This window comes from Rhinoraja longicauda, unplaced genomic scaffold (genome assembly GCF_053455715.1).
Source record: "Rhinoraja longicauda isolate Sanriku21f unplaced genomic scaffold, sRhiLon1.1 Scf000772, whole genome shotgun sequence".
Taxonomy (NCBI): domain Eukaryota; kingdom Metazoa; phylum Chordata; class Chondrichthyes; order Rajiformes; family Arhynchobatidae; genus Rhinoraja; species Rhinoraja longicauda.
The window spans coordinates 2,243-20,702 of NW_027601988.1; the positions used below are offsets into that span (position 1 = coordinate 2,243).

At 46.4% G+C, this 18,460-nt stretch overlaps 1 protein-coding gene across 1 annotated transcript; it reads left to right on the forward strand.

The window, feature by feature from the left end:
* Positions 1-669: 669 nt before the first annotated feature.
* Positions 670-11,448, forward strand: LOC144591265 (histone-lysine N-methyltransferase PRDM9-like; the record flags this gene model as incomplete). The annotated part of the gene is made up of 4 exons (XM_078395534.1): positions 670-982; positions 1,721-1,783; positions 6,505-6,695; positions 9,866-11,448. Coding segments are annotated over 4 exons (1,202 nt in total), but the record flags the coding sequence as incomplete, so codon positions are not given.
* Positions 11,449-18,460: the final 7,012 nt, after the last annotated feature.

Below are 18,460 nucleotides of genomic sequence, written 5' to 3' on the forward strand. Positions count from 1 at the left end.
GGAATCGAGGGATATGGGGAGAAGGCAGGAACAGGGAACTGATTGTGGATGATTAGCCATGATCACATTGAATGGTGGTGCTGGCTCGAAGGGCCGAATGGCTTACTCCTGCACCTATGTCAATGGTCTTAATTCATCTGCCTTGTTACAAATGCTTCATAAGTTCACATAATAGACTGTTACTTTTATCCTTCAAAACACGTTTCTTGGAGTTGACTCCATGCACTGCAGCACTGTTACCGTTAAACATACTCTGCATTACATCATGCTTGTTATTACTAAATGCAAAATTATATTCCATGGTCATGATTTTTCTCTTGATGTTTATAAATATCCATACAGTTCAACACGGCAGCCATTTTGAATTTAATAGCGGCATCTTACCCCGAAGATATTCATGGGGGACAAACATCACAAAGGGATTCTTCACAAATCGGCCACTATTAATCTCTCACATTTTCAATGCTTCCTCAGAAGAGTAATTTTGGAAAGAGTAATTTTTCCAAGATCTTCTGCACAACATCTACATCATGGTCGTATTATATTCTGAAATACTTTTAATAAGATAACATCTTTTGTGGATCAACAAGCATTTTCAGTACCAAGTGCAGCCATTTTCAATAACGCCAACACCCTGATCAGTTCTTAATTTTATATTTTCCGTTTTAGTTTGTGAAGCCTGTGAGACATTTTTTATTGAAGAATGTCCTGTGCATGGCCCACCAATCTTCATGAAGGACACTGTCATTGATTGCAATCGCCCTGATAGAGCTCATTTAACTCTACCAGAGGGCCTCAGCATTGCCACGTCCAAAATTCGTAAAGCCGATCTTGGCGTCTGGAATGAAGGGAAGGTTATTCCCAGGGGCATTTATTTTGGACCCTATGAAGGAGAAGTTTCAAATGAAGAAGAAGCTGCTATCAGTGGGTATTCATGGGCGGTAAGTGGTTCCAATAGTTCATCATGGAAAATGCTCAGCAGGTATGATAACATTTGTTGAAGAAAGATCATCATCCTGAAATCTGAGCTGTGTTTTATCCTCCACGAATGCTGCCTGCCTTGCTGGGTATCTCCTGAATTCTCTGTTTTTATTACAATTTTTTTGTAGCTGAATTATTTTATATTCTAATCAAAGTCTTCAAGTTTCTTACCAATAAAGAAACAGTTTGAAGCTAACTGAAAATAATTTCTGTAACTTAGATTCTTAATTACATGTTTCCATTTTAATTTGGTTGTCAATGTGAATAGAGACTGAAGGGTCTGTGCTCTTTGTCTTTCTCTTCTGTTCCAGTGATTCCACTTCACTGCTCAGACTGGCATCCCTCTCCCTCACCCAATCTCTGAGCTGACTCAGTGCCCCATCTCCTTCCTGCTCTGCTGCCCCTCTTTCACCCTGATGTCCGACCTCCTTGTTTGAGAATACATTGAACGTTTCTGACTAATCAGAAATCATTAGCACAGTGACATTACCAAAATTAAAGAATCTATTACAACCCGACAAAGCTCCTTGAAATTGTGCAAAATGTTTATTATATTCTTGGGGTTTCTTTGCCATGTGATTTAATTCACAGGAATTTTCGAGTGCTCTGATATAAAAGTGTAATCAAGTAAAATAGGTGAAGTGGTAGTTAGTTGAAGGGAACTGGGAACTGTAAGCTTCATGTTTGTTTTCTTTATCAATGTGGTTTTTTTTAACCAAATATCTCTTTTATCGATCAGTCAGGCAAACAATGACACTGAATACATTGATGCACAGGATGAATCTAAATCGAACTGGATGAGGTAAGGAAAGACAAATGCTTATAATAATAAGCAATAACTGGGTTATTTAAGAATGGAGACACAAGAGACTGCAGATGCTGGATTCTTGGAGTAAAAGCAAAGTGTGAGAGGAACTCTGGGTCAGGCAGCATCTGTGCAGGGAATCGACAGACAACGTTTCGGGTGGGACTTTTTTCAGACTGATGGAGTACAAGGGAATAAAGCTGGAAAAGAGAGGTGGGGTGGGACAAAGGTGGGCAAGTGAGGGGAAAGAAACATAGAAAATAGGTGCAGGAGGAGGCCATTTGGCCCTTTGAGCCGGCACCGCCATGCACTGTGATCATGGCTGATCATCCACAATCAGTAACCTGTGCCTGCCTTCTCCCCATATCCCTTGATTCCACTAGCCCCAAGAGCTCTATCTGACTCTTTTAAATCCATCCAGTGAATTGGCATCCACTGCCTTCTGTGTCGGAGAATTCCACAAATTCACAACTCTCAGGGTGAAAATGCTTCTTCTCACCTCAGTTTTAAATGGCCTCTCCTTTATTCTTAGATTGTAGTCCCTGGTTCTGGACATCCCCAACATTGGGAACATTTTTCCTGTATCTAACTTGTACAGTCCTTTTATAATTTTATACGTCTCTATAAGATCCCCTCTCGTCTTTCTAAACTCCAGTGAATACAGGTCCAATCTTTCCAATCTTTCCTCATATGACAGTCCCGCCATCCCAGGGATTAACCTGGTGAATCTACGCTGCGCTGCCTCAATAGCAAGGACGTCCTTCCTCAAATTAGGAGACCAAAACTGCACATAATACTCCAGATGTGGTTTTACCAGGGCCCTACACAACTGCAGAAGGACCTCTTTGCTCCTATACTTAAATCTTCTCGTTATGAAGACCATTGGCTTTCTTCACTGCTTGCTGTACCTGCACACTTACTTTCAGTGCCTGGTGTACAACGACAACCAGGTCTCGCTGCACTTCCCCTTTACCTAGTCTGACACCATTGAGATAATAATCTGCCGCCTTGTTTTTGCCACCAAAGTGGATAACCTCATGCTTTGTGTCATCTGTAAACTTGCTAGTGTTACTTGTAATTCCATCATCCAAACCATTAATTTATATGGTAAATAGTTGCGGCCCCAACACTGAGCCTTGCGGCACTCCACTCGCAACTGCCTGCCATTCCGAAAAGGACCCGTTTATTCCTACTCTTTGCTTCCTGTCTGCCTTCCAATTCTCTATCCATGTCAGTACCCTACCCCCAATACTGTGTGCTCTAATTTTGCTCACCAACCTCCCGTGTGGGACCTTATCAAAAGCTTTCTGAAAGTCTACATACACTACATCCACTGGCTCTCCTTCATCCATTTTACTTGTCACATCAAAGAATTCCAGAAGATTAGTCAAGCAAGATTTCCCCTTCATAAATCCATGCTGACTTGGACTTATCCTTTTACTGCCGTTTTTGTCAAATGTGCCGTTATTGCCTCTTTAATAATTGACTCAAGCATTTTCCCCACCACCGATGTCAGGCTAACTGGTCTATAATTCCCCGTTTTCTCTCCCGCTCCTTTCTTGAAAAGTGGGATAACATTAGCGACCCTCCAATCCACAGGAACTGATCGTGAATCTATTGAACATTGGAAAATGATCACCAATACGTCCACGATTTCTCGAGCCACCTCCTTGAATACCCTGGGATGCAGACCATCATGCCCTGGGGATTTATCAACCTTCAGTCCCATCAGTCTACGCAATACTATTTCTCGCCTAATGCAAATTTCTTTCAGTTCCCCTGTCTCCCTAGATCCTCTGTCCTCTAGTACATGTGGGAGATTGTTTGTGTCTTCCTTAGTGAAGACAGATCCGAAGTACCTGTTCAACTCCTCCACCATTTTCTTGTTATCCACAATAATTTCACCCGTTTCTGCCTTCAACGGACCCACATTTGTCCCAACTAATCTCTTTCTCTTAACATACTGAAAGAAGCTTTTACTGTCCTTCTTTATATTCATGGCCAGCTTCCCCTCGTACTTCATCTTTTCAGCCCGTATTGCCCTTTTTGTTACCTTCTGTTATCCTTTGAAAGTTCCCCAAACCTTTGGCTTACTCCCCTTAGAATCTTTCTTCCTCTTTGGAAAGAAATGATCCTGCATCTTCTGGATTATGCCCAGAAATTCCTGCCATTGCTGTTCCACCGACATTCCTGCTAGGATCCTTTTCCATTCGACCGTGGCCAGCTCCTCTATCATGCCTTCATAGTCCCCTTTGTTCAACTGCAACACTGACATTTCTGATTTAACCTTCTCCCTCTCAAATTGCAGATTAAAACTATTCATATTATGGTCACTACCTCCAAGCGGTTCCTTTTCCTCGAGTTCCCTTATTAAATCTGGTTTGTTGGACAACACTGAATCCAGAATTGCCATCTCTCTGGTAGGCTGGAGTACAAACTGCTCTAAGAATCCATCTCGAAGGCACACTGCAAACTCCATTTCTTGGGGTCCAGAACCAACCTGATTTTCCCTGTCTCCCTGTGAACTGTGAGGAAGGTGCCATTAGGTTGCAGGGTGACTTGGACAGGTTGTGTGAGTGGGTGGATGCATGGCAGATGTAGTTTAATGTGGATAAGTGTGAGGTTATCCACGTTGGTGGTAAGAATAGGAAGGCAGAGTATTATCTGAATGGTGTCAAGTTAGGAAAAGGGGACGTACAACGAGATCTGGGTGGCCTAGTGCATCAGTCACTGAAAGGAAGCATGCAGGTACAGCAGGCAGTGAAGAAAGCCAATGGAATGTTGGCCTTCATAACAAGAGGAGTTGAGTATAGGAGCAAAGAGGTCCTTCTGCAGTTGTACAGGGCCCTAGTGAGACCGCACCTGGAGTACTGTGTGTAGTTTTGGTCTCCAAATTTGAGGAAGGATATTATTGCTATTTAATTGCTAGGTTAATTCCCGGAATGGCGGGACTGTCGTATGTTGAAAGACTGGATCGACTAGGCTTGTGTACACGGGAATTTAGAAGGATGAGAGGAGGTCTTATCGAAACGTATAAGATTATTAAGGGGTTGGACACGTTAAAGGCAGGAAACATGGTCCCAATGTTGGGGGAGTCCAGAACAAGGGGCCACAGTTTAAGAATAAGGGGTAGGCCATTTAGAACTGAGATGAGGAAAAACATTTTCAGTCAGAGAGTTGTAAATCTGTGCAATTCTCTGCCTCAGAAGGCAGTGGAGGCCAATGCTCTGAATGCATTCAAGAGAGAGCTAGATAGAGCTCTTCAGGATAGCAGAGTCAGGGGCTATGGGCAGAAGGCAGGAACGGGGTACTGATTGAGAATAATCAGCCATGATCACATTGAATGGCGGTGCTGGCTCGAAGGGCCGAAAGGCCTCATCCTGCACCTATTGTCTATTGTCTGCCTGCATATTGAAATCTCCCATAACCACAAACCTTTGTTACATGCCAGTTTTAACACTTGCTGCAACTTAAACCCTATATCTACGCTATTGTTTGGGGGTCTGTAGATAACTCCCATTAGTATCTTCTTACCTTTACAATTCCTCAACTCTATCCACAGTGACTCTATATCGTCAGACCCTATGTCATCTCTCACAAAGGACTCAATTTCATCCCTTCCCAACAGAGCAACCCCACCTCCTCTGCCCACCTGCCTGTCCTTTCTATAGGACGTATAACCCTGAATATTCAGTTCCCAGTCGCGATCCTACTGCAGCCATGTCTCTGTAATCCCCACAATATCATATCTACCAATCTCTAACTGAGCCTCAAGCTCATCCTCTTTACTTCTTATACTTTGCACATTCATATATAACACTTTTAATCCATTACTCATCTCACCTTTCACATCGATTCCTATTACACTTGGCCATTCTCTCCTATACTCTCTTTCCCTTCAACTCCATCTTTGTTTATCCCATTTGACATCCCCCTCCCCCCACTATTTAGTTTAAAAGAGGGGATGAATGGGAAATACATGACTCGGGGAAGGAAAATGGTCCATTTTACTCATTAATCCAGAAAGAATCAGCATTCTGTCTGGGCGATGCCTTCCTTGCCTAAACCAGCCTTTCTCCTTGGATCACTCCATGACCCACAACTCCTATCTCAAGCCTCGTGCTTTTGGAATGTCACCTGATGCTGCAAAACTTTGCATCAAATATTCAGCCTGTCATGTCTTGATCTGTGACTGGGAGACTGATGCCACAGTTTAAAATCAGGTCTTGACGTTAAAATCTGGGGTATCTCCGTGAAACCAATATTCCAAGAGAAGATTAACTCAATTCACGCCACGCTGCATCACAGCTGCTCTGTCTTTGCCTCCCTGTAAATAACACAGCCAGGGTCAACAGTGTTTAATTGTTCCACAATGAAATTCTAACTTCCTGCAGCTTAACAAGTCTGTTAACGCAATAACATGCAGATAAATAGAAAGTAATCAATACAATACCAACAACAGTAATACCAGGTAGACATAAAAACAGAAAAGACTGGAAATACTGCGTAGGTCAGGCCGCATCTGTGGGAAGGGAAACAAAGTTCAAGTTTCCTTCAGCAGTGTGCTGACAAATGGTGTACAATATTTCAGGTTGAATTTGGACCATGGCTGGGGACATCTCCCATTCAACAGACTTTGCTGATATACTTTACGTTCTGTGTTCACTTATAATTTTAAGTGACTGTTGTACCTTCTATCTGTGCTTGTTGTGTTGCAGATTTGTGAACTGTGCCAGAAAGGAGGAGGAACGGAACCTTGTTGCCTGCCAGCACCGGGGCAACATTTACTACAGGACCTGCAAGCCGGTTCCTCCTCACTGCGAGTTGCTGGTCTGGTACGGCGATGACTATGCCAAGGATCTGGGAATCACATGGGCCACAATGTGGATGTCAAACCAAGACCCAAAACGTGAGGATTCTGCACAAATCGGGGAACTGCAGGCAACATTAATTGTGTGGGAAGGAACTGCAGATGCTGCAGATAGACACAAAATGCTGGATTTACTCAGCGGTACAGGCAGCATCTCGTGAGAGAAGGGATGGGTGATGTTTTGGGTCGAGACCCTTCCGATTAGTTAGGGAAGAGGGAAACGAGAGATATTAAACAACGATGTAGAGAGATAAAGAACAATGAATGAAAGATATGTAAAAAAGTAAAAATAATAAAGGAAACCTACCATTTCTGGACTATCTCCGACATCTCCCTACCGTTTCTAGACCTCACCATCTCCATCACAGGAGACAGACTAGTGACTGACATCTACTATAAACCCACTGACTCGCACAGCTATCTGGACTACACTTCATCCCACCCTGTCTCCTGCAAAAAGTCTATCCCCTACTCCCCATTCCTCCGTCTACGCTGCATCTGCGCCCGGGATGAGGTGTTTCACACTAGGACATCAGAGATGTCCCACCCCATCAGCCAGAGTATCCAACAAATCATCCTCCCAACATTTCCGTCACCTCCAACGGGACCCCACTACTGGTCACATCTTCCCATCCCCTCCCCTCTCTGCGTTCCACAGAGACCGTTCCCTCCGTAACTCCCTGGTCCACTCGTCCCTTCCTACCCAAACCACCCCTTCCCCAGGCATTTTCCCCTGCAACCGCAGGAGATGCAACACCTGTCCCTTTACCTCCCCCCTCAACTCCATCCAAGGACCGAAACAGTCTTTCCAGGTGAGACAGAGGTTCACCTGCACTTCCTCCAACCTCATCCATTGCATCCGCTGCTCTAAATGCCAATTTCTTTCCATCGGCGAAACCGAACGCAGGCTCGGCGATCGTTTCGTTCAACACCTTCACTCAGTCCGCCTTAACCAACCTGATCTCCCGGTGGCTGAGCACTTCAACTTCCCCTTCCACTTCCAGTATGACCTTTCTGTCATGGGCCTCCTCCAGTGCCATAGTGAGGCCCACCGGAAATTGGAGGAACAGGACCTCATATTTGGCTTGGGCAGCTTGCAGCCCAGTGGAATGAACATTGACCTCAACTTTAGATAATTCCTCTGTTCCTCTCTTCCCCTTCCCCTTCCCAGTTCTTCCTCTATCTTCCTGTCTCCACTTATATCCTTCCTTTGTCCAGCCCCCCCTGACATCAGTCTGAAGATGGGTCTCGACCCGAAACGTCACCCATTCCTTCTCTCCTGAGATGCTGCCTGACCTGCTGAGTTACTTCAGAATTTTGTGAATAAGGGAAACAGGCCTTTGTTATCTGTTTGTTTATGTGAAAATAAGAAGCTGGTGCGACTTGGGTGGGGGAGGGAAAGGGAATACCGAGGTTACTTGAAGTTAGAGAAATCAATATTCATACCACTGGGCTGCAAGCTGCCCAAGCAAAATATGAGATGATGTTCCTCCAATTTTGCGTTTAACCTCACTCTGACAATGGCGGGGACCTACGACAGAAAGGTCAGTGTGGGAATGGGTAGGAGAATTAAAGTGTTTAGCAACCAGGAGATCAGGTAGGTTCAGGCGGACTGCGTGAAGGTGTTCAGCAAAACGATGTTTGGTCTTGCCGATGTGTAAGAGTCCACATCTTGAACACAGTAGATGAGGTTGGAGGAGGTGCAAGTGAACCTCTGCCCAACCTGAAAGGACTGTTGGGGTGCCTGGACAGATTTGAAGGAGGAGGTATTGGGGCAGATGTTGCGTCTCCTGCAGGGGAAGGTACCTGGGGAGGGGGTGGTTTGGGTGGGAATGGCCCAATTAACCAGGGAGTTGCGGAGGGAACGGTTTCTGTGGAAGGCGGAAAGGGGTGGAGATGGGAAGATGTGACTAGTGGTGGGATACCGTTGGAGGTGGCGAAAATGTCGGAGGATTATGTGTTGTATGTGAGGGCTGATGGGTTGAAAGGTAAGGACTAGCGGGACTCTGTCTCTGTTACGAATAGGGAGAGGGGGAGGAAGGCAGAGCTGTGGGGTACCGAGGAAACAGGAGTGAGGCCTCATCTATGATGGGAGAGGGGAACCTCCATTCCCTAAAGAATGAGGACATGTCAGATGTCCTGGTAGGGAACCCCTCATCTTGATGTGGCGTAGACGGAGGAATTAGGAGTAGGGGATGGAGTCTTTGCAGGAAGCAGGGTGGGAAGAAGTGTAGACAAGGTAGTTGTGGACTGTCAGTGGGTTTGTAATAGATGTCAGCCTGTGATGGAGACTGAAATCAAGAAAGGCGATGGTGGTGTCAAAGATGGTCCAAGTGAATTTGAGTGCAGGATGGAAATTGGTGGTGAAGTTAATGAAGTCCATGAGTCCTGGATGGGTGCAGGAGGTAGTACCGATGCACTTGTCAATGTGACGGAGATAGAGGTCAGGGATAGGGCCAGTGTACGCCTGGAACAGGGATTGTTCAACACAATCAAACTTTAACTAATTTACTGTAAAATAATTACGGATGTTTAAAGTGGCACGTCAGAAACTATGATCAAAAACAAAGCAGCAGTTGTAGTAAGGATGAGAAATTTGCAGAATAGTGAAGTGCAGAGAATTGTGCTGAATGATGTCGCAGGTGTCAGAAGCACAAAAACTTTGTGGATGCACTGATTTTATTCAAAACATCCTTGGAGCAACTTATGCTGAATCACTGAGCATTTACAAAGATGCAGTCAGCCCCTTTGCCCTGCTGTCGTTCTCAGCAACTCCCAGCTCATGATGTTATTTGACATCTGCACTTTGCTTTTCACTTGCCCATTTTAACAAACCAGTTATCACACTGGGTTAGAAGAATTCTTAAAAACTTACTGACGTGTACCTTGTTCCTTGGGGGATATCAAAGACAGAATCCATCCCCCTTGAGTCTTTATCAGAATCATCTGGTGATTGATAAATCCCTCCTCCCCACAATCTTTCACTAGTCACGCCTGTAAATTATTTCAATTAACATCTCCGAGCAGCTCCATTAACACTGAAGCATTTACTAATCTGTCTTCGAAATCAGAGCGTGGATTTTTTGCTGAATGTGATCATTTCTGTTTCCTTCTCCAGCGGTAGACGGCGTGACCCAAGGAGACTGTCATCCCTGCCCTCACTGCACTATAGCATTCACCACGGCGGAGAACCTTACAAGGCACTTAAGAAGGCATCCTGAAGCCTCCATACCAACCTTCTACTCCCAGAGTGGACACAGATCCACAAAGTAAACGTGAGCAGAGTCCGTTCACACCATCTGACGGAAGGAGGGCAATAGGGAAGTCAGGTGATATTCCAGGACAAATAACGGAGAGACAGCATGAATGTGCTGAATGTGGGAAGTGTTTCACGCGGGCAGGGAACCTCCACGAACACCAGCTGACCCACACCAGAGAGTGGCCGTACACGTGTTCTGTCTGTGGGAAGGGCTTTGCATGGGCAGGGCACCTCCACCGACACCAGCGGACCCACACCGGAGAGAGGCCGTACACATGTTCTGTCTGTGGGAAGGGCTTTGCACACTCAGGGGACCTCCACCGACACCAGCGGACCCACACCGGAGAGAGGCCATTCACATGTTCTGTTTGTGGGAAGAGCTTTGTAAACTCAGGGCACCTCCACCGACACCAGCGGACCCACACCGGAGAGAGGCCATACACATGTTCTGACTGTGGGAAGAGCTTTTTTTATCTCTCTCAGCAGAAAGCTCACACCTGCCGTGAAACGTGCCCCGTGTGTGGGAATGTTTTTAAGGACACAGCTGCTTTCACTGTTCACCTGCGAGCCTGTGTTGAACGGTAAAAGTTCACCAATTGTCAGTGTTATAATTTCCTTTATATTATTTAATTTCTTTTATTTCAATTATTTCCTTTTGAACTACGTTAAGTAATTATGTTTTCAAACAGTATCAATATTGGTACTTGCTGTATTTCCCTCTTTTTGGCGATACTTTGTGTGGAGAAGTCTGGGGTAGAAGGGATGGGTCTGTGGTTCCCACTCCCTGTGTGAATTGGGGACCAGGGATGGGTTTCTTTGCCGCATGTCCGACCCTCTCTCGACTGCATCTTCCGACTGGGATAGACTGCCCCCACTGGGATAGGCAATAGACAATAGGTGCAGGAGTAGGCCATTCGGCCCTTCGAGCCAGCACCACCCTTCAATGTGATCATGGCTGATCATTCTCAATCAGTACCCCGTTCGTGCCTTCTCCCCATACCCCCTGACTCCGCTATCCTTAAGAGCTCTATCTTAATTAGATTGTTATTGTGACTGTGGGATCGCTCGGATCGGGGCTGTCCTGATGCAGTCTGGTTATCGCACTGAGTTCATCAACACGGCGATTAATAAATTAACCACTTTTATTGTTGCCGCAAGTCAGGAGAACCGTTCTGTGCCGTGGGCTCATTGCTCCGGTTACTTTGATCAAACTGTTGGTCCCTGCAGGTTTCACTTTATTCCTGTGAGATTTCTTGAAGTGGTGATCACTAAAATGCTGACACTGGAGTTTGCAACGTTTGAAGTGTTGTTCGAAGTATAAGCAGAAGGTTAGTTTGTAAATTGAATCGTTAAATGCTGATTGATGTAATTTATTTAACGAATATTTGAGACCTGAAATGTGTTTTAATTTGTTTCATTTTGCATTGTATTTAAAATATTTCTGTGTGAGGCGATTGACCAGCACCCGCGTTGTCCCGGATAAATCTGTTCATGTTATTGTCATGTTATTAAAGTAATTGTGTTGTGAATCAATGTGATTGAAGAGTATTTTTAATGGCGATGGTATCAACTCCTGGGAGCTCCGTGCATCATGTTCCCTGTTGTTGCTGATGGGAAGTGCAGTGGCTCAGTGGACGCACGGCGCTGGTCACTGTGTAATCCCCTCCTGCCTCATCACCAAACCTTCCCAGCGCTCGGCTCTCCACCCCTGCTGCTGCAGCGCCTGCACACATGCACCGTCCAGTATTTATGCTCTTTGTTCAGCCGGCCGGCTTCACCCTCTGCAGCGCTGCATCAATACACACGCGGCTCATGCAAGCTGTTTCCCCAGTCTGTGTCCGATGCGCTTGTGACGTGGTCCCTGCTCCTCCGGCCGCCGTGAGGTTCCCACGGTGGGCGACGAGTGCGTGTGTGTGTGGGACCCCAGTGAGTGCGGGCGGGAGGGAGGGCGAGGGCAGCGTCAGGAAATGGAGGGGAGACACAGGAAACAGCAGATGCTGGATTACAAATAAAATACACAGCGCCGGAGTAACTCAGCGGGTCAGGCAGCATCTGTGGGGGACATGGATAGGCGATGTTTCGGGTCGGGACCCGTCTTCCGACTCTAATGGAGGGGATTGGATTCAGCTGCCGTCAAGCTGACAAAGGTCATAAGTGATAGGAGCAGAATTAGGCCATTCAGCCCACGGATGTGTGGAACAAGCTGCCAGAGGAGGTAGTTGAGGCAGGGACTATCCCAACATTTAAACAGTTTAGTCTTGCACTGATAGGAAACTTCACTGGAATTAAGTATTCTTTATTTTAGGCTTCAGAGATGGAGCGTGGAAACAGGCCCTTTGTCTCAACGAGTCCACGCTGACCAGCGATCACCATGTATCACCCCACACACAAGCACTATCCTACACCATGAGGGGCAATTTACTGCAGCCAATTAACCTACAAACCTGCACGTTTTTGGAGTGTGGGAGGAAACCGGAGCACCCGGAGAAAACCCACGCGGTCACGGAGATAGCGTATAAACCCCGTACAGACAGCATCCGTAGTCAGGATCAAACCCGGGTCTCTTTTTTAAAATATATACAAAAGCTTTTATTCAGAAAACAAAACAAACATACAAAAGGGTAACACGATCAAAGGCTGCCGATATTGGCAGTTTACAAACAAACAAACATCAAACTAATACATCGCCAACTTTATCAATAATACACTCGATGTCCCGCGGTGACCAGCGTTCACGGAAGGCCTCCAGCGTCCCCGTGGACACCACGTGTTCCCTCTCAGGGACACGCGGGCACAGACGTTGGCCCGGAAGAGGGGCAGGCAGCCGACCCCGGTGCGGCCGTCGACTACCCGCTGCCAGGACCCGCAAATGGCCATCTTGGCCAGGCCCAGGAGCAGACCGACAGGGAGACCCCACCGTCCCTCCCGACCCTCCCCCCCTCTGTACCGGGTGCCCAAAAATCAGGAGCACAGGACTAAAATGGAGCCAAAACTTGGGGAGCAGCCCCTATAGAGACTCGAACACGGGCTGCAACCTCTCACACTGTAAGTACAAATGGTATACGGTCTCTTCCTCACCGCAGAAGTAAACCGTGAGGCATCAACTCTACCGCCGAGCCACCGTGCCGCTCTATTCCCACAGTACCGTGCTGCCCATGTTCATTACAAAACACAACAGGTCAGTTCTTCCCACAATAACAGTACAGGAGGAAAGGGGGAGTGAGTAACATTACACAGAGAGAGGGGTAGTGAAAGTAACAGGAGAAGGGGGAGTTCTGCAGTTGTACAGGGCCCTAGTGAGACCGCACCTGGAGTACTGTGTGCAGTTTTGGTCTCCAAATTTGAGGAAGGCCATTCTTGCTATTGAGGGCGTGCAGCGTAGGTTCACCAGGTTAATCCCCCGGAATGGCGGGACTGTCGTATGTTGAAAGACTAGGCTTGTATACTCTGGAATTTAGAAGGATGAGAGGGATCTTATTGAAACATATAAGATTGTTAAGGGATTAGTATGGCGAGTCTGGAGGCTTGTACTTTGTTAAAGAAGTTTATTGCGGCAGCAATATTCAATTACAAAGGATAACAAACGAGATTACAGACAACCATTAACTCAAACTGTTCACATCGAAGTTCTCTTCCCACTGCCACCACCTGACCTTGCTGGGCAATCAGCGGGTTCGACTCTCAGGACCAATCCCTATGGTCGCACCACCATGTGACCTTGCTGGCCAATCCGAGGGTTCGACTCTCAGGACCAATCCCTATGGTCACTACAATAGACAGGAAGTTGTCATAAACAGGAAGTGCAGGTCAGAAAGGGAAACCTCATGGTGTAGACAGTGTGATTCATCTGTGTGTAATCTGCTGCCATCCTTCGTCACAGAGTTTGTTAGACGCAATGTCTGTAAGTAATTATGTTTAGTGACATCATCTTTATATGTTCCTATACTAAACGTATAATGTAACTAAACCCTATGTTATTTCTTTTTGTGCCTAAACGTTAGTTTCACATTTGAATTCAGTAAAGTATCAAACGACAGCTCGTCTCTACTGGTCTTTATTGGGTCAATTGTTTAGCTTGCTAGATAGCCGGATAGGGACATTCGGCGAGTCCAGTATAAAACCCCTTGCCTCGACTAAACCCCTCGCCTCGACTAAACCCCTCGCCTCGACTAAACCCCTCCTCGACTGTGAGATGTAAATGTGAGTGCTCACAATCACGATGCCAGAGACAAAGTTGTGGAAACAAGACAAGTTTATTCACGAGTCTGCAGAGCCGGGTGCCTCTCCAAACCGAGACACACCGAGACAAAGACAGTGCCTTCTCTTTATACAGTACAACTTCGTTGAATCTCCCTCCCTTTTGCTGAATCCCCCTCCCCTTCGGGCTCCTTCCAATCAGAGCGCTGAGGTGCACAATCTTCTGTACAGCCCCGGGTACCCCCCCAGATCATACATTGTATGTGCATGGCAATTGGCAGTTCCCCGATCAGGGGCGTATTTGCAATATTCATTTACCTCATTGAGCAAGCGCAGTAGTTATCCACATGACCCTTAGTTACCTTCATGACCCATTTCAACCCATCCCTGCTGCTTAGACACTCTCCTAAATTTACGGCCCTTTGTCCAGCCTGCCTCTATCCCTGTACCACATTATCAGTGCCCCAACGAGCTCGGTGGTAGTTCAATCACCCTGTCCCTGACGGTTTAATAGCCCTGTCCCTGGTTGAGTGGTAGTTCAACCATCCTGTCCCTGACGGTTTAATAGCCCTGTCCTTTTTTTAACGCTGCTATGGACCGGCTTTGCACTACTGTTCATTTTTTTTTTTTTATTGTAATATATTCAGCTTCATCTTTTTTTCATTGAAGTGACTATATTTTATATTGATTGTTGTTTGCTGTGCCTTTTTAATTTTAACTTAATTTAATGCACTTTATTCCTCGGGATTGTGGGAAACGGTATTTCGATTTTCTGTCTGTGTAAACTAACTGAAAATTGACAATAAAGTTGACTTTGACTTTGACTTGACCTTGGTTGAGTGGTAGTTCAATCATCCTGTCCCTGGCGGTTTAATAGCCCTGTCCCTGGTAGAGTGGTAGTTCAATCGTCCTGTCCCTGGTGGTTTAATCATCCTGTTTCTCACAATCCATCCTTTTTCTTTTGCTACGCATTCCCTGATTAAACCCCATTTTCAAACTCCTTTGTCTCCAATTGATGAAGCATTCTCCTAATTTCCTTACTCTGGGAATCCAGAACCTTCCCTGGCTGCATTATCATGATTCTCTGCACCTCCCCTCTTGTCCCCATTGGCACTGCTACAGCCTGCATCTGACTTATGCTCCTAGTTATGAGCTCCCTAAGACAAGGTACACAACAGGGAATAAAGATCAGCCCAGCCAGTGCACATAAGATCACCTGTGCCACCGTTCTCCACCATGACCCTCCCAGGAGGGAATCCCACCATCCAATGCCCATAATTGAGTTCCAGTTTTGCACTGGAACATGCGCCAATTTCCGGATTCCTTCGGATATGTCCATTACTGCCTGTCCGTTATTGTCAATATTCAGGCAACAATTAGAGAGTTTGAATTTCCCACATACCCTTCCTTCGGCTAGGAGGTAGTCTAGGGCCAATCGATTTTGGTATATTGCTGTTCTCATCTGCGTTTGCTGCTTTGCCAACATCTCTAGTGCGGCAGCCGTTCGATTAGTGATCACCTCCAATACAGCCTGTAAGCGTATTATCCGGTTTAGCATCCTGAGCCCAGGTGGCTGGCCCATAATATGAAATGATTCAGGCCGGAGGCCACTCATCATCCTCCCAGGTTCCTATCTCCAACTCTCTTTTTTCCCTTTGTAGGTCATCAAACACTGGAGTGCCCAGCATTCGTCCTCCCCCGGCTGGCAATAAAAAGAATCCCGGCAGCACTAACCCAATGAAACACGCTCCACTCCATTTTCCCGGAAGTATTGAGTAGGCCTTATGTCCACAGATCCAGAGTAATCCCTCTGGAGCAGGTCCACTGACTGTGTCCCTCTCCCAGAGGTCCCGTAAAACTGGTAACCCCTGATATGGGTTGTTCCCTGTGCAGTTCCAGACTCGGCTTTCGTTGCCTGTTTTATCTCGGACTGGGGTAATGTTTGTACAATTTCCCCAGTCTTCTTTGGCCAGATACCATTTAGGTTCCTCAGGCCACCAGGTCCGTGTCTGGTTCACCCACAAGGTTAAGATGCGTTGACAAGGACTAATGCCTACTTCTTCTCTCCCCTGAGTCTTTGGTCGAGCTATACATTCCGTCCCTATTGGAGCGTCAGTCAATAGCCATTCCTGGGGCCCCCGATCTCTCCCTTTCGTGATGTTCCACCCAAATAGGTCCCCCACTTCGACAGTTGATCCCCTCCAAGGCCATTGAGAACTCATAAGAGGTCCTCCACAAACCCAGCAGTCCTTGACATTTAGCGTCTGAGCAATCCTGGTAGCCAGGTCCACAAAGAGATTCCCTCCCAATTCAGGAATTTCTATCTGCTTCTGTATCTCTTCATACAAGGATACATGTACTTGAGGTCCCTTAGTTGGGGCTGGTGGGGCTGGTCGGGTTGTCCCTTTTGCTCGTAGCCAGTTTATTAGGATTTCCTTTTGCCTGTCTAGATGTTCCTTCCCCAACCGGGACCCCATCCCCCATTGTCCGGCTTTCCATAAGCAAAACCATCTCCTTTGGGGCAGATGCTACCTATCCTTGCCCCTGAGTATCCCAAATTCTGCACTAGGTAGTATTCTACCCCCCCTCCTTACAGCTGGTCTTGGCCCTAAAGGTATAACATGCGTCAGGCGCATCGGAATAATAGGTAAAATACCTTATGATTTGTCCGCCATACCTGATGGGGCGGTAACATTTATCACAGCTGTCCATGCATTTACTTACAGTGGCAACCATCATGAGCACCAGTGCCACGCACTGCATTGTAATCTTCTAGTTCAATCGTTCTTTCTCAAAGATCAGAGTCAGTGGTTTCCTCCCTTGCCTTACTGTCCAGTCCTCCTCAGCCGGAGGTTCCACTGGTCCCTTTATTCGCGCTGCGTGTGTCCACCCTTTCTCTTTCGTCCGCACTGCCGTCTCCGTGGTCAACAATACCAAATACGGACCAGTCCAACGGGGTTGCAACTTCTCCTCCTTCCACGATTTCACAAGAACCCAGTCTCCCGCCTTCACAGAATGGATTGGAAAGTCGAGAGGGGGACTCTGTGCCAGCAGCCCCTTGGTTTTTAATTCTGTAATAGAACGAGATACTGCCAATAGATAGTTCCTTAAGAAAACATCACTTCCCTCTAAGATGGGTATTCCTTCTATCTTTCCCAAATAAGGTAACCCAAACAACATTTCGTAGGGGGATACTGCTATATCCTTTCGTGGGGCGGTTCGAATTCTAAGCAAGGCTATCGGCAAGCACATAGTCCAAGGTAGTCTAGTCTCCTCCATTAGTTTGGTAATTTGTGTCTTTAGGGTGCCATTCATCCTCTCCACCATTCTAGAACTCTGCGGGTGCCAGGGAGTATGTAACTTCCATTTTATCCCCAGGGCATCACAAATGAGCAAATGGGCTTTTGATGCGAAATGGGTTCCTCGATCTGATTCGAGAGATTATTTGTTCCAATAGAATTTTGGCTACCACCTGTGAAGTGGCATTTACTGTGGGAAATGCTTCCACCCAACGAGTAAAGTGATCCACTACCACTAGGAGGTATTTCCATTTCTGTACCCTAGGGAGTTCAGTAAAATCTACCTGTAGTCTCTGGAATGGTCTGATGGCTAACTGTTTTGCCCTCATCACTTTCTTAATAATCTTCTGACAGATGACACAGCTTGAGACTGCTTGTTTAGCCAGAGTATATATTCCCCTACAAGCATACGTACGTAAAAGGGTATCACATAATGCCTGAGCCCCCCAGTGTGACTGGGAATGTAATCTCCCCAATAATTCTCTGATAACCTCCTTATTTAGCAGTTGCTTCCCATCCGGCGTTCACCACCGTCCATCTTTTGCTATTTTTGCTCCCAACTCATTCATCCTACCTATCTCGAATTCGGAAAACACGGGTATCTTCTCCATCCCTTCCCTGAGAGGTATCAGAGACATCATCTTTACTGTCACCTGTAAAGCCGCCCATTTTGCCATTTCGTCCGCGGCTCTGTTTCCCCGGGCCTCTAGAGAATTTCCCTTCTGGTGTCCCGCCACATGTACTACTGCTATTTGCTCTGGCTTTGCTAATGATTCCAAGGTTTTTTCAATCAACTGTTCATGTGCTAACTCCTTTCCTCTCGCTGTTATCATTACCCTTTCCTTCCAAATCTTTCCAAAGGTATGCACCACCCCAAAAGCATATTTCGAATCAGTATATATGTTGCCTTCTTGGCCTTCGAGTAACTCCAATGCCCGCATCAGGGCATAGAGCTCACAGGACTGGGCTGACCAGCTCCCAGGTAATCGTCCAGCCTCTATTTCACTTAATGTATTCCCGTCAATTATGGCGTATCCACTGTGTCTTTT